The 14,309-nt window shown below is 44.5% G+C and overlaps 1 protein-coding gene across 2 annotated transcripts in view; it reads left to right on the top strand.

Moving 5' to 3' along the window:
* The first annotated feature begins 3,351 nt into the window (after positions 1 to 3,351).
* The window catches only part of KHDRBS3 (KH RNA binding domain containing, signal transduction associated 3), a 112,641-nt gene continuing 101,683 nt past the window's right edge, over positions 3,352 to 14,309 (top strand). For both annotated transcript variants that reach the window (XR_014159562.1, XM_081874599.1), the window contains exon 1: positions 3,352 to 3,885. Coding sequence is in view for 1 of the 2 variants with exons in the window: in XM_081874599.1 (XP_081730725.1) it covers positions 3,798 to 3,885 (88 nt within the window). In the remaining variant the exon portion in view is untranslated. The remainder of the gene's footprint in view (positions 3,886 to 14,309) is intronic.

Genomic DNA, 14,309 nt, shown 5'->3' with positions numbered 1-14,309 from the left:
ACCTGCATTTTACCTCATGAACTAGTATTTTCTTTCTGATTGTCAAGTACAGTAGCTGTGTTTACTTTTCAAACATACTTGAAAGTCAGAATTATCATAAACAATGCATTTTTTTTCTTGCTCTGTTGTTAGATCACCCAGAGTACATATATACAATATAGTGGCTCTGTTTTTGGTTTATAACCATTCACCCAAGTACTTTAACATGCGTGAGCATGGTAACAATAATTTAAATATATACATACAGGGAGCAATGGAAACATTTGTGAGCACTGACTTCTGCACACCCAATACATTGCACTCGTGGAAGTTTCCAGTGCCTTTTCCTTGAGTATTTTTCTCCAGCATTAAAGCTGTTCCATAGTGTGTAGATATGTCACGCAAATTGTTAATTTGTGCAAATCAGGTAAAACTTAATAGTGCTTGTATCTGCCCTTACTGACCACTTTATTTAATGTTGTTGACAACTTGCATTGCTGTTCCAGAAATGTTACTTACGAAGACGTTTGTTTTTAGTTTTCTCTCTCTCTTTGGAACACAGGAAACAGTGATTCATTGATAGAACTCACAAAGGCCAAGGAGAAAGTTATCCAAGGTCTTAAGTAAAAATAGTGCCATAATCTATCAAGTGCCAGATGGGTTTGGTGGAAGGAATGGAGAGCAGAGTCCATTTTGGCCAACTCAGAGTGTTCAATTTCATTGTAAACTTATGTACCTGATAATAGCAGCCTCTTGTTTCTTAATTGCAATTGTATCTCTCCTTTCCCTAAATGAACCCACTGTGGCCTGTATGGGTAACGTTATCTTAAGTTATCTTATTTCCAGTGGCTTCCTTTTGCTGCTTATAAGCAGGACAAACTACTCCTTAGGATCACTTAATTAACAAATGTGTTCTGATTGTCTGCCCTTTAAAAAAGAAAAGAAGATATTCCGTTTTTGGAGAGTTGATCTAGAAGAGAAGTGAGAAATGAGGGAGAGAACGAGAAACCTGGTCTTTTCCTTGAACACCATTTTCCTAATTTAAGTTGCCTCTGAAGTGGCCAGTGACCTGGTTCACACATAACATTAAACCCAGTCAGATGGGTGGCATATAAACAATAATTTTTTTATATTACTATCATAGGAATCTCATATGGAGAAGGGATGATGCAACTGAGAGACAGAAAAAAATTGGTGTCTCCTTTACTTTTCCAGGTCAGCTGGCTTTTAGAACTAAGTTTCCTTTTTCCCTCTTCCCTTCCAATCCATCTTCCTTTTGTGTCATTTCTTCTTCTTCTTCCAAGCCTGACTGTCTTTTCTGTGTTACTGCTCTAAAGCTTTTTTTTTTTTTTAATCTAAATAAATTTGAGGCAGGGCACTTATTAGACTTTACCATGAGGTCTAATGCAATCTTAACCCTTTTCATATGTGTAGCTGATTAAATACAACAGGTGTCCAGCAAGACTTTGGTTTTGTTGCTTAAATTGGCTTGCATTCATTCTTTTGATTTAGATTTTAATCATTCTTCTCTGGGTTTTACTTTTATATAGTACTGCATGTCACTAGCTAGTGTGATTTATACTGTTTCAATTTATTGCACTAATGGCTTCATTACTGTGATATATATATATATGTGTGTGTGTGTGTGTGTGTGTATGTATATATATATATATATATGATTAAAGGTAAAGGTAAAGGTACCCTTGCACGTATGGGCCAGTCGTGTCCGACTCTATTTTTTTTTATATAAATATTTATTAAGGTTTTTAAATATAAATGCACACATAATAAACAATCTTACTTCTTTTACAACAATTTCAACACTTCTTTGGACTCCCTCACGTCTCCCGCTCCCATTTACATCGTTAAAAATTTTTTCCAAACAAATTATCAACTTGTTTACAATCTCATGTCAACTCATTCAAATATAATCTAGCACTTCTTCCAAAAAATTTTTATATTTTCTTTGGTCTCACTTATCATCAAATTTAAATCTAGTTTAGTGGTGGCCAATTTTTTATAATCTAGCATCCTTCTTAACATTCAACCAAATTACAATGTTTTTGAAGGTGTTTTGTGTCCGACTCTAGGGTTGTGCGCCCATCTCACTTAAGATGTCTGAAGACATTTTCGGGTCACGTGGCCAGCGTGACGAAGCTGCTCCGGCGAACCGGCACCAGCGCCGCACACGGAAATGCCGTTTACCTTCCCGCTATAAAGCGGTACCTATTTATCTACTTGCACTTAGGGGTGCTTTCAAACTGCTAGGTGGGCAGGCGCTGGGACCGAACGCCGGGAGCTCACCCCGCCGCAGGGATTCAAACCGCCGACCATGCGATCGGCAAGTCCCAGGCACTGAGGTTTTACCCACAGCGCCACCCGCGTCTCTATATATGATTAGGAAGTGTTTATTTTTGTCCTAAGTTACTCTGAGCTCAGCTTGGATGTTGGAAAAGGAGCATACAAGTATTAAAATAGAACGAAACGTACGTCCATATCATAGCTGTCAACGTTTCCCCTTTTTTAAGGGAAATTCCCTTATTCCGAATAGGATTCCTCGCAAGAAAAGGGAAAAGTTGGCAGCTATGGTCCATATGCATTGTAGCGGCATTTTATTATAGACTTGATGACCTTTATTTTGTATCTTTGCTTCAGGGATGCTTTTCCATAATAAGGAAGGGAGGCGCTCTGAAAACATTCCTGCTTAGAAAAAGCTTAGAAAGCTGAGGTGATTTTAACCTGTTTTCGTGATTTTTGTCCTAAAACATGACTGCGGACTTTCCCCTCAGTTTTACTGTTTTATTTTTCTGTAAACTGCTTTGAGGTTGCTTTAAAAATAACAATGAAGCGGCGTATAAATTTTGTGAATAATTGAGGGAGCGAGCGAGGTCTTTAATGCGCCCTGAGGCGGCTTTGAACGGCTCCACCCACTGTCAATTGGCGCGAGCGCGCCGCTTCAATGAATGACAGCAGCCTCGCCCGCAATATGCCCGCCCCTCGCTTCTCTCCGCCCAATCGCCGCAGCGGGAAACGCTCGCACCCAAGCTCCCTTCCCGCCCTTTTGCCGTTGACTTTGGCGCGCGAGTCTCAAAACACCAGCGAGGAGCAGGAAGAGACGCCCCGCTGTCCTCCAGCCGAACGCAGGGGGTTGGGGTGAGGGGGGGAATCAGCCAATCGGAGAGCGAGTTACGCTTTCTTTCGTAGACAAGCGCGTCTCCTACCCAGTAGGCAACAAAGGTGGGCGGGCTCGAGAAGCTCCTCCTCCGCCTTGTTCCGAGTTGCCTGAGAAGGGAGAGCAGGGGGCGTGGCTTCCTCACAGCCGGGGGCGTGGCGTGCGCGGCTATTTAAAGAGGACTGCGCCGGCGTTGGAACGCTCAGTCGCGGCTCGTAGCCGGTGCGGGCGGCTGCGTCTGGAAAAGGAAGCGGCGCTGCTGGTTTGGATAAGCAGGATTTTGGTGGGGAAAGCAGAGGCGCGTGTGGCTTTTCCTGGATGCGCCCGGCTTGGAGGGCGTAACAAGTGTCGCTTCCTCCGCGATTCCCCCCTTTTGTCGTATTTTTGCTGCTTTCCCTTTACCTTGCTCCTTAATATATCTTTTTTTAATTTTGTTTCCGTTTTTCTCCGTGCCGAGGCTGCATTGCAAGCGAGGATTTATTTGCTGCGCGGCTGCTGCTGCACCGCCGATCGTGCGCGCGTGTTTTTCCTCTCTTTTCCTCTGTCTCCTTCCCGCTTTTCCTCCCTCTCCTCTTTCTGTTTTCTTCTGCCTGCGTGTTAGGCGAGCCCGGGTCCCCCCACCTTCCCTCGGGCAGGCGGGCGGGCCATGGAGGAGAAGTACCTGCCGGAGCTGATGGCGGAGAAGGACTCCCTGGATCCGTCCTTCACCCACGCGCTGAGACTGGTTAACCAAGGTGCGGACATAGAAAGCCTGCAACTTGTATAGAGAAGGGAATGGGCGCTTTGCAAAACAAAACGGGGTGGGGTGGGGGTGTCTTGATTTTTGGGGTGCGGGGAAAAACAAAATGCAAGCTTATTTTCTGGACGGGGCAATGTAAATCTGGTGCAACGCCCTGAACCATTTGTTTTTGTTCTTGCTGTGTTGCATTACTCTGCGCGAATAATGGGAAAGGTAGACAATAGGCACTTGGTAAGAGAAATACTGTAGGGGGCGGTGCCAGGGCACGGCTGCCCACCCTGGAAAGGTGCTGGTTTTGTGTTTGGGGTTTCGTTCCTTGCAAGTGCAGGAGATCCCTTTAAACTGGCTGCCCGCAGACTTTGGAAGCAACTCCGAAGCGTGAACTAGGTAGGGGCTTCTGGGTAAGTCTGCATTGGATGAGCTGCAAAGGCAATGGCATCTTTCGGAGTGTGTGTGTGTGTGTGTGAGAAAGCTTGCATTTCTCCAGCGTTAACGTGGCACCTCGGGGTGCTCAAAAGTGCTTTTTCTTGGGTGTCCTCTCGGTAATCCTAGCAGCATCTCTGCAGGGTAGCTCTGTGTTGCTTATCCCTATATTGCAAGGAGAGAGAGAGAGAATGGTTGCAACTGTGGCTATGCACCCAATGAGTTCCAACTAGAATTGAGATTTGGAATCAGGGTCTTGCTGCACCTTGCTTTCAACTGCGCTCTTCCTGCTTGTACAGTTAAGCAGCATAGAATATTGGCTGTTAGTCCTTGGCATCCAGTGGCAGCATGCCTTTAAACACCAGCTGCTGATGGCAACAAGGGGGTGTAGCCTTCCTTGTAAGCTTCCTGTAGGCACCTGGATCGCCACTGCTGGAGGTGAAAGTGGTCCTGGGCTTCCATCTGAGCCTTCTGGTATGATTTGGCAAGGCTGGCTTGGTTAAATTTTGAGATAGATGGATGCAGGAAGCGTGCTAGAACGGCTTGGGATTTTGTAAAAAGCTGCTTGAGTGACTGGCTCTCCCAGTGTGAAACAAAAGCGGAGATGGTGTGCTTGGGTTTTGAGTGATAGGCAGCCTCGTTCAGGTGCAAGGAGTCTGTATTGTCTGGGACTGGAGGGCTTCTTAAAAAGTATGGGAAATGAGGGCCACATCCTGAGGGTCCTTACGGGACAGCAGCACACCCTCCTGTTGACTAGGGCCTTTTAGCAGAAGGAGCTGGAAGTTCTTGAATGCATCTGGGAGTTCTTAGACAAAAGTTCTCTGTGTGGAAACTTCAATTACATGCTTTGACCAGATGGATCTTAACAGACAACTGTTCATAACAGGCATTTTAGAAATGTGCTACATGAGGGGTGATCTTCTCTCTGGTATTGATTTTGGGGAAGCAGCCCTTGGTAAAGAACTGGATGATTATTGCTGAAATTTTGTGTTTCTGGGGTCAACATTATGTCTTTGCAGGGTTTGGGGCAGGGAATGGATTTTGGAATTGAGGGTGAACGAGCGCTCTGTAGGAACAAAAGATTTGTAGGATTCCTCAGGGGGCATGGCAGGCAAGCTTATGTTCTAGAAAGTCCTTTAGGGGGTGGGTAGCAGTGGATAAAAAACTGTTTTTTTTCCCCTCGACACTAGAGGAAATGGGGTTGAGTTCTCTGGGGAGTTGAATGAACATGTGATGCAATAGATTTTTTGGGGGGGAGCGACATAACCTTTTTCCTCACCCAAAGCACCAGTGGTTAATTGCTAAAGGAGGGAATACAGTGCCATGATGTTTGGGAGAGGTCATTAGAGTTGTGTTCTAGAAACTGGTGTGCACGGAAACACAATAAGCATGCAGCAGGTGATGATACCTCGCGCCCCCAAAAAACTAGGGTCTGTGTGAGTTATTCACTCACTCGAATAGGCTGAGAGATCAGTGATCCACACCTTCCCTCTTTACTAGCCTGAGCAGGTGCTTTCATCTTTCCTGCCTTTGATCTCGCATCTGCTTAGGAGAATTTGTCATGGTGGGAATCAAGTGGAGCTTGGTCCCCAGAGCTTGGTCCCCCCCCCCTGCATTGCCAATTCCCTGGGGGAAGGGAAGCCACTGTGTGCCTGTGACCCTCAAGTGTGTCTCACCCTCAGTGGACCCGGTCCCAGAAGGATGTTCCTGCTGCTGCCTTGGGAATTTTTCCCTCTCTGAATTGTCCAATTTTTTTGGAGCGGAACCAAACACTCCAACCCTATTTTCCCATAGCATCTCAGAATATGAATTGCTTTGACAAACTGTGCAGCTGTGAAGTTGGTATCTTTTTCTGTAGTCTGTCACCTTTACATTAAAAGGGAATCTGACATCTTCTGGTCAGTAGCTCCCCCCCCCCCCATTTTGGTGGAGAGGGCATCTAAATATCACATATTACCGACGTACTTGAACTGCACAACTAAATAGCTCTTTTGACATTTTGCTCTTTCGAGGCATCTTGTATATATACCAAGAAAGGTGTGTCTTGACATTAGAAAGGTTTTTTTTTGGGGGGGTGGACATGGAATTGCTTCCGTTTACTAAGTATTGGTTCTCTTCCTCCCTCCCCCCCCCCCCCCGCTTAAAAAATAGCAATTTTCAGTTGGATGATTTCTTCCTGACCTTGATATTTTCATGTTGCTGTTGGGCTGTGTGTGCATGGGAGAAGCATGATGGATGTCTTGATCACCAGCAAAGTGGCCTTCATTAGCTAGGAAGCGGAGAATAGCAGATGGGACTTGCAATAAACAATAGGTTGCCAGGACCTGCCAAAGTTTGAAGTGATGCTTTCCTATTGACATCGTGCTCATATTAAAACTAATCCCGCAAATCCGGCAAGTGCTGCTTGTTTCTGAGCTTCTAGTTTTAAGACAAGGCTCTAAAAAATGGGAAAGGGCTGTAGCTCAGTGGTAGAACATTTGTTGTGCAGGCAGAAGTTCCCAAGTTTCAATCCCATTCATCTATAGATAGAGACTCTGGTCTGAAATCCTCAAGAGCAGTGTAGATACTGAGTTAAATGACCCCATGGATCTGACTCGGTATAAGGCAGCTTCTTCCTATGTTCCTAAAAGGGTGCTTTATAACAGTTGGAAGGGCGGGGTATAAATAATGAAATTATTATGTAATAAGGCTGAAAAAGGGTTGTTGAGCATTCCAGTCAAACCTTGCAGCCCCATGAGTCCAATGGGGATTTCTCGCTAGCATCTTTAGGATGGTTGCAACCTGTAGGACAGGTTTGCATCTCTGAAAGTCAAATGATGGACAATGGCAATATGCTCTGATGGCTCACACAACTTGGGATTTGCATATTTTTCTGACGCCTCTCAGTAGGAACTGCCAGAAGAGAGGTGCTGCTTCATTGTGTGTGATCTGTCTGGGACATGCTTGTGACAGACAACCAGTTATTTTAAGGTCCATAATGATGTGTGGCTAATACCTGGACATAGCTTGGAAAAGTGGGAAATAGGTCTAGCAGCTGCTGTGATAGCATCTTCAGAGGTGTCAAACCACTGAATAGTTATTGCTGGGGAGCAATGGTTGCTCATGCCGTTTGCCGTTGTGCCCTGCTTGTGGGCTTTCCTGAAGCGTTTAGCTAGCCGGTGTTGTGGAAATAGGATGCTGGATTACATATTCTGGGTTGTATCCTGTGCTTGTCTTACTCCAACTAGGCCCACTGATGAACTTAAGGCCATTGATTTCCAGTGCATCTATTCCAAGTAAAACTTAGTTGGATACCACGCTTCATTTTCAATTGGCATTGTTTTGACTTCTTTGTGATTGCTACCCTGTGCTCCATGGGGATTGAGGGAACAGCTGTAGCTCACTGGTAGAGCATCTGCTTCACATGCAGAAGGTCACAGGTTCAATCCCCAGCATCTCCACGTAGGGCTGGGAAAGACTTCTGGTCTGAGATCCTGGAGTCTGAAGAAACAGTTGTCAGTCAATGTAGATAATATTGAGCTTAGATGGTCCAATGGTCTCACCTGGTATAAGGCAGTTTCCTGTGTCCCTGTGAAGGGTAAGATATACGTTTAATTAATAATAAACAATAAACCTTTCACATGATCTAGTGGGGCTTCTGTGTTATACTGATGCCAAAATCTGCTCAGTTATGGGACAGTTCATTCTGATGCAAGCTATTAAAACTGCAGAAAGCATGGTGTATTTGCGTCACAGAAAACGTCATATCATTCCCTTCTTCACAGTGCTAGAACCCCTACACTTCATTGATAACATTTGCTATTTAATTTGAATAGTTGGGGAGTTGAAAAAAAGGAAGTACCTATGTATCCCCTCCCGCTGCACAACTAATTCAGGTGTAACTGCTCTGGAAATTAAATCTGCATCTTTTGAAAATTACCTTTGCAAGAGTGAGTAACTTGCAGCAGGTATCCTGTCACAACAGGTAACCTGAGCTGTAGGTTAGTACTGTACATTTTTACTGCTTTCAGCATGACTTGGGCACCAATGAAAACTGCCGTATTGGTTCTGCTGGAATCTAACCTTAAAGCAACAATGGGTGAAAATAAGGTGTGTTTTTAACACTGTTAACCTCTGTGTCTACATCTTAGAATTTGACGTTACCCAGTAAAGTTCACTACATGTAGCTTCAGGATGGATAGAAGCCAGGACCCTATACAACACACACTTTAATTTGTGATACTGCTTTTTTAAAAGCAAATGGTGAACTAGGAAGATAACTTAGCAATTCAAGTTTTATCAGGTTGCTTGTGATACTAGGTTAACCTCTGGCTATTTTTGTCAAGTGAACCAAAATGGAATGAAGAGTATGTGTTGCTTGAATGCAGGCTACTGCAACTTTCAGTTTGCACATTGGCTGCATGGCATGCCAGTAGAACTAAAAAAGTAGGTTGATTTAGGTGTAGGAGCAATAGGAAATTAAGAATGGAAAAGAGATATTTAGAGCTGGCAATAACTGGTTACCTTTATCTTTTGGGGGATTAATACAAATCTGAAAAGTTACAGATAGGTAGCCGTGTTGGTCTGCCATAGTCAAAACAAAACAAATTCCTTCCAGTAGCACCTTAAAGACCAACTAAGTCAGTTCTTGGTATGAGCTTTCGTGTGCATGCACACTTCTTCAGATACACCTGAAGAAGTGTATCTGAAGAAGTGTGCATGCACACGAAAGCTCATACCAAGAACTGACTTAGTTGGTCTTTAAGGTGCTACTGGAAGGAATTTGTTTTGTTTAAATCTGAAAAGGTCTTTGAAAAAAATGTTGGACAGAATTTCCACATCCAAGCCGCTGAGCCAGAGCCGCATGTACTTGGGTCTCTATTAATAATATCAGAATGACACTTCTAAAGCCCTCATTGAGGCATGCAGAGTGTAGAGAGCTCTGTTTGTGCATCTGTCTAGGATTCTGCAAGAGCAGTTTTGCAGTGATGAATCACTGAAGATTTTCACCTAGTATGTACCGAGCAAAGCACTGTAGCCGCAAATGTACTGTCTCAATTAAAAGGCAGGCTTACGTAACCTTTATAACTGCCTGCCTGCGAGCTGACCCAGAGTACATGTTTCAGATTTAAGAGTGTGAAGCAGCTACTGGGTGAAAAGAAATGACAAGCAAACGCCTTGCATGGTACGTTGTTGTTTTTTCCTTTTTTGCACAGAAGAGGATGAGCTCTTCCTAAAGAACAGCATAGCAGTAACATAAAATGCTTGTTTACATTTACAAGCTGTTGGATAATTGTTGTATTGTTTGGTTGAGGCTTTCACTCCACTGAAGTATCTCAGTCTTGGAGTGGCAATCAGCTTTGCAGCTCCAGGTTTTTGCCAGTATACCCAAGTGGCAGTCACAACTAGACGTGCATTTTATTTATCCTAGAAATTATATCCAATTTTTACATTCAGTAGAAGTCACTCAAAGCTGCTTGCAAAGTAAACAGACAGGCAGCAACAACAAAAGATAACTTGTTTTTAATGATGTGATTGTTAACAGGACCAGTGTGGTATAGTGGTTAAGAGTGTAGACTAGTAATCTGGTGAACCGGGTTCGCGTCTCCGCTCCTCCACATGCAGCTGCTGGGTGACCTTGGGCCAGTCACACTTCTCTGAAGTCTCTCAGCCCCACTCACCTCACAGAGTGTTTGTTGTGGGGGAGGAAGGAAAAGGAGAATGTTAGCCGCTTTGAGACACCTTAGGGTTGTGATAAAGTGGGATATCAAATCCAAACTCCTCCTCCTCCTCCTACAAAGCAAACCAGGACCAAAAATAGTACCAATAAAACAAATAGCCAGAACTAATAATAGACTAAATTAGGTCACGTAGTAAACAGGATCAAAGGCTTGTTTAAGACCAAAATGCCTTCAAAACACTGGTGGCACGCGAAGACGGAGATGGCATAGCTTTTTGGGGCAAGGAGTTTCACATTGGGTGCTGCCACAGTTAAAGCCCCAGGATAGATCTAAGGGCTTGGGGAAGTGTAAATCATTGCACTGGTTACATAACACTGCATGCGATACAAGCCAGAGCCAGGAGCAGGTGCAACTGGCACACCAGCCAAAACAGGGCATACGTTTTCCTGGCCAGATGTGACACCTGGCCATCTGATGACAAGACTGGGCTCAGAATTTCTCTCTAGCTACGACACTGATCTTTCAAGGGTTGTGCAACCCTTTCTGCAACAGACTGACTTCCTGTCCCTGCACCAGTAGGTGAAATGACCAAGAACACCTTTGCCTTGTTTTGATAGTTTCAGCACGTTAAACCCTCATTCAGCCTAACACTGACTCAGCTTCAGAACTTCCCTGGAATGAGATGAGAGGGAGATGCAGAGCTGTGTTTCCTCACCATGGGGATAAGATTGAACTGGTTCCTAGTAGTTCCTGAGACACGCCTGCAAAGAAGGACAGCCCAAGCCCCTTCCATTACGAAGCAGACTGGAGCAACAGGAACATGCTCTGCTCTTTCTCCCTGAAAAAAAATAGTCAACTTAGGGCAGCCAAGGCTCCCTACTCCCAAACCAGGCCTGTAATAACCTGACTGAAGTTCAGAATCTGTTTTGTGTAGGAATTCTTAGAGATGGGTTGCTCCTATGTACCCAAGCACACCAGCCAAAAGAAGAGAAGAAGAAGAGTTTGGATTTGATATCCCACTTTATCACTACCTGAAGTAGATAAGAAGAAAGGGAAATTACAAAATCCTCTCTCAAAATTAAGTCTGCACAACTTATTCCACACACAGAAAAGTGAGCCCTCCCAGCTGTCACCTGGAAGCTTACCTGTATTTCCCCAGCCTCCCACCTGTTTGTAGAGAGAGCGTGCTGCTGTTGTGATCAACCTTAGATCAGGATGTGACCTCGACTCACTGGGGATGTGGATCCTGACTTGCTGGTTGAAACCGTTTGCTCTACAAAATGGGTGAGCAGAACTTGGGATTACAGGACCTATGTTTTTTTCTAGAACCATCGGCCAGAGTTGGGGCAGATACTTGCTCAGGTGCAGTCAGATGCAAAATGGTGGCTGAGAGGGTGAGCGTTGTATCACGATGGACATCATGAGTCATTGAATGGAACCTGTGTGTTCAAGTACAAATCACATCTTGAGTTACTACCGATCAAGATCTCCAGGACCTTTATTTGGAGCAGGGGAAAGTAGTTGTCTTGATGCTGGCTTTTAAGTAATCGGGAGTCATCATTTACAGTGACCCTATGGTTAACAGATTCCAGTCTACTTCCTGTCCACCTTTGCGCTGCATGGTCTCCTCTTGAAGTCTGCTGTGGGAAGCTGCCTGACTTTAGCTGGTGTGAGTTGCACGCTTGGGCGCAACTTTTTAAGGTGCCAAGTTTGAGAACTTAAAATAGCTTGGGCACTGGGTATTTTAGGAAATGCAATTTCCCTTGCACATTTCCTGTTGTCTAGAGTGGCCTTTTTGTATTTGCTTTCTCAAGGACTGGCCGCAAGATAAATAGAACCTTAGGTGATAATGACACCTCCTCCCTCACACAGTGGTCAGTTTTGTAGTGTTGCAAAGTTGTGTGCCTTTTCAAGTTTGCAAGAAACAAAGAAAAACCTGTTAAGCTGTTAGGTTTTACAATGTCCAATAAACATGCCCAGAGCTACTTCTCACCTTCACCACAGCTCACCGCAGACAGTACTCTCAAATACTGAGCTTTACTTTGGTGCCCAGGGTAAGTTGCTAGCCCTGGCCTTCACTGTTGGAGGATAGACGGTTTATGACAAAACAGGTTCTTTCTTGGTGTAATGTTTGGAGCAGACTCCATGCAAAGCCAGGCTAAGCTCCCCCTCCCCCCTAAAAAATGACAATTGAAGATAATATTCCAAAGTTCTGACATAGCAGCAACCCTGCTGATCATATTCTAACTTATGCCTGTTCTAGAGTTACATTGGTGGTGGACTAATTGGTCCATTCCTGGTTTAAAGTCCATTCCATCTCATTTGTATATTGGCTTGCATTTTTTTTTTTTTTTAAAAAAAAACCCATACAAACTTTTCCATTTAAATATGTGCCTGGTTTTCTCTCAAGATAGACTTTCTAGATAGTTTTGTTAATGGTGTTTTTTGTGTCCGGTGACTTCTGCAAAGTACAAAAGCAAATAGATTCTGAATACAGATAGGTAGCCGTGTTGGTCTGCCATAGTCAAAACAAAAAATTCCTTCCAGTAGCACCTTAAAGACCAACTAAGTTAGTTCTAGGTATGAGCTTTCGTGTGCATGCACACTTCTTCAGATACACTGAAACAGAAGTCACCAGACCGTTCTATATAGTGAGAAGGTGGGGAGGGGTATTACTCAGAAGGGTGGTGGGAATGGTTGATTGGCAGATAGCTGTGATGAGCCTGTTGACGACTCTTAATGACTGCAATAGGTCTTACAGGAAAAAGCAAGGGGTGAGGAGGTGAAAAATGGCTTTGTCATGTATAATGAGGTAAGAATCCAATGTCTTTGTTCAGACCAGGTCTCTCCATGGTTTTAAGTTTGGTGATAAGTTGCAATTCAGCAGCTTCTCTTTCCAGTCTATTTCTGAAATTCCTTTGTAATAGAACAGCTACTTTGAGATCTTGTATAGAATGTCCTGGGAGATTGAAGTGTTCTCCTACTGGTTTCTCTGTCTTGTGATTCCTGATTTCGGATTTATGTCCGTTTATCCTTTGGCGTAAGGTTTGGCCTGTTTGTCCAAAAGCTCATACCTAGAACTAACTTAGTTGGTCTTTAAGGTGCTACTGGAAGGAATTTTTTGTTTAGATTCTGAATAGTAATTTGTGCGTTAAACTGGGAAGTTCAGATCAGGCCAGCTCATAGCATAATTGCCAGATGCTACATTCCTCAAGCACAGGGGTCAGCAAACTTCTTCAGTAGGGGGACGGTCCACTGTCCTTCAGACCTTGTGGGGCCTGAAGATGCTTCGCTTTACCTGTCCCAGTTGCCGTCCCAATAGCCACAGCTGGGCTTCAGCCGGCCAGCCAGGCGCCATGGTGGGGCTAGGAGACTGCGTTGGCTGGCGAAGATGGAAGCAGCAGCCCCAACGGAGGAGCCGTGGATGGAGGTAGGGGAAGCGGGGCATCGCTGGAACTTTTACCCACCAACACCACCTGCTGTTGCTGCCCTTCACAGCACCACCCTGCTGAGGCGGGCAGGTGGGCGAGCCGACTCCTGCCGTTGATGGCGCCTGGTGTGGGACAAGATTGCTCCGTCCCTGAGGAGAAAAGCACCGCCGTGTGAGGGAGAAGGAAAGAATGCGCACGCTGGTGATTCCCGGACTGTCCGCAGGCTGGATCTAGAAGGTAGTTGGGCCTGATCCAGCCCATGGACCTTAGTTTGCCGACCCATGCTCAAGCACCTCTTGTTGGCATGTGGGAAGTCCTAGCGCCAGTCATTGACATTTTCTAAAAGGATTAGCTGATAGGAAAAACTTCTGCCTGAGACCCTGCCATTTGGGAGCAGGCAGAACTGAAATCTGTATGACCTGGTTTATGCAATTGCATGCTTTGTGCAATTGTTATGCATTATTATTATTACAGTGGTACCTCTGGTTACGAACTTAATTTGTTCTGGAAGTCCGTTCTTAACCTGAAGCAGCACTTTAGCTAATGGGGCCTCCTGCTGCCACCGCACGATTTCTGTTCTCATCCTGACGCAAAGTTCTTAACCCGAGGTACTACTTCCAGCTTAGCAGAGTCTGTAACCTGAAGTGTTTGTAACCTGAGATGTTTGTAACCCAAGGTACTACTGTACTTTGTGTAGCCTTTCATGCGTCTTCCAAGGCGAGCTTTGTATCTTTAACAGTAAATAACATGTTTAATGATTTATTATGTAGAATTCAAAGAACAGCAGGTCGGATGAAATATTGATTCATTGCAATAGCCAACTTCGGAATGCATTGGTTTGAGGGGTTAAAAGGAAAATTGGGCAGTTTATCTGATGAGGAATATTGGATTAGTTGGGCTGGTGT

Source organism: Podarcis erhardii (assembly GCF_964252035.2).
Source record: "Podarcis erhardii genome assembly, chromosome: 8".
NCBI classification, from domain to species: Eukaryota; Metazoa; Chordata; class Lepidosauria; order Squamata; family Lacertidae; genus Podarcis; species Podarcis erhardii.
This window is presented reverse-complemented; position numbering and strand designations above follow the sequence as displayed.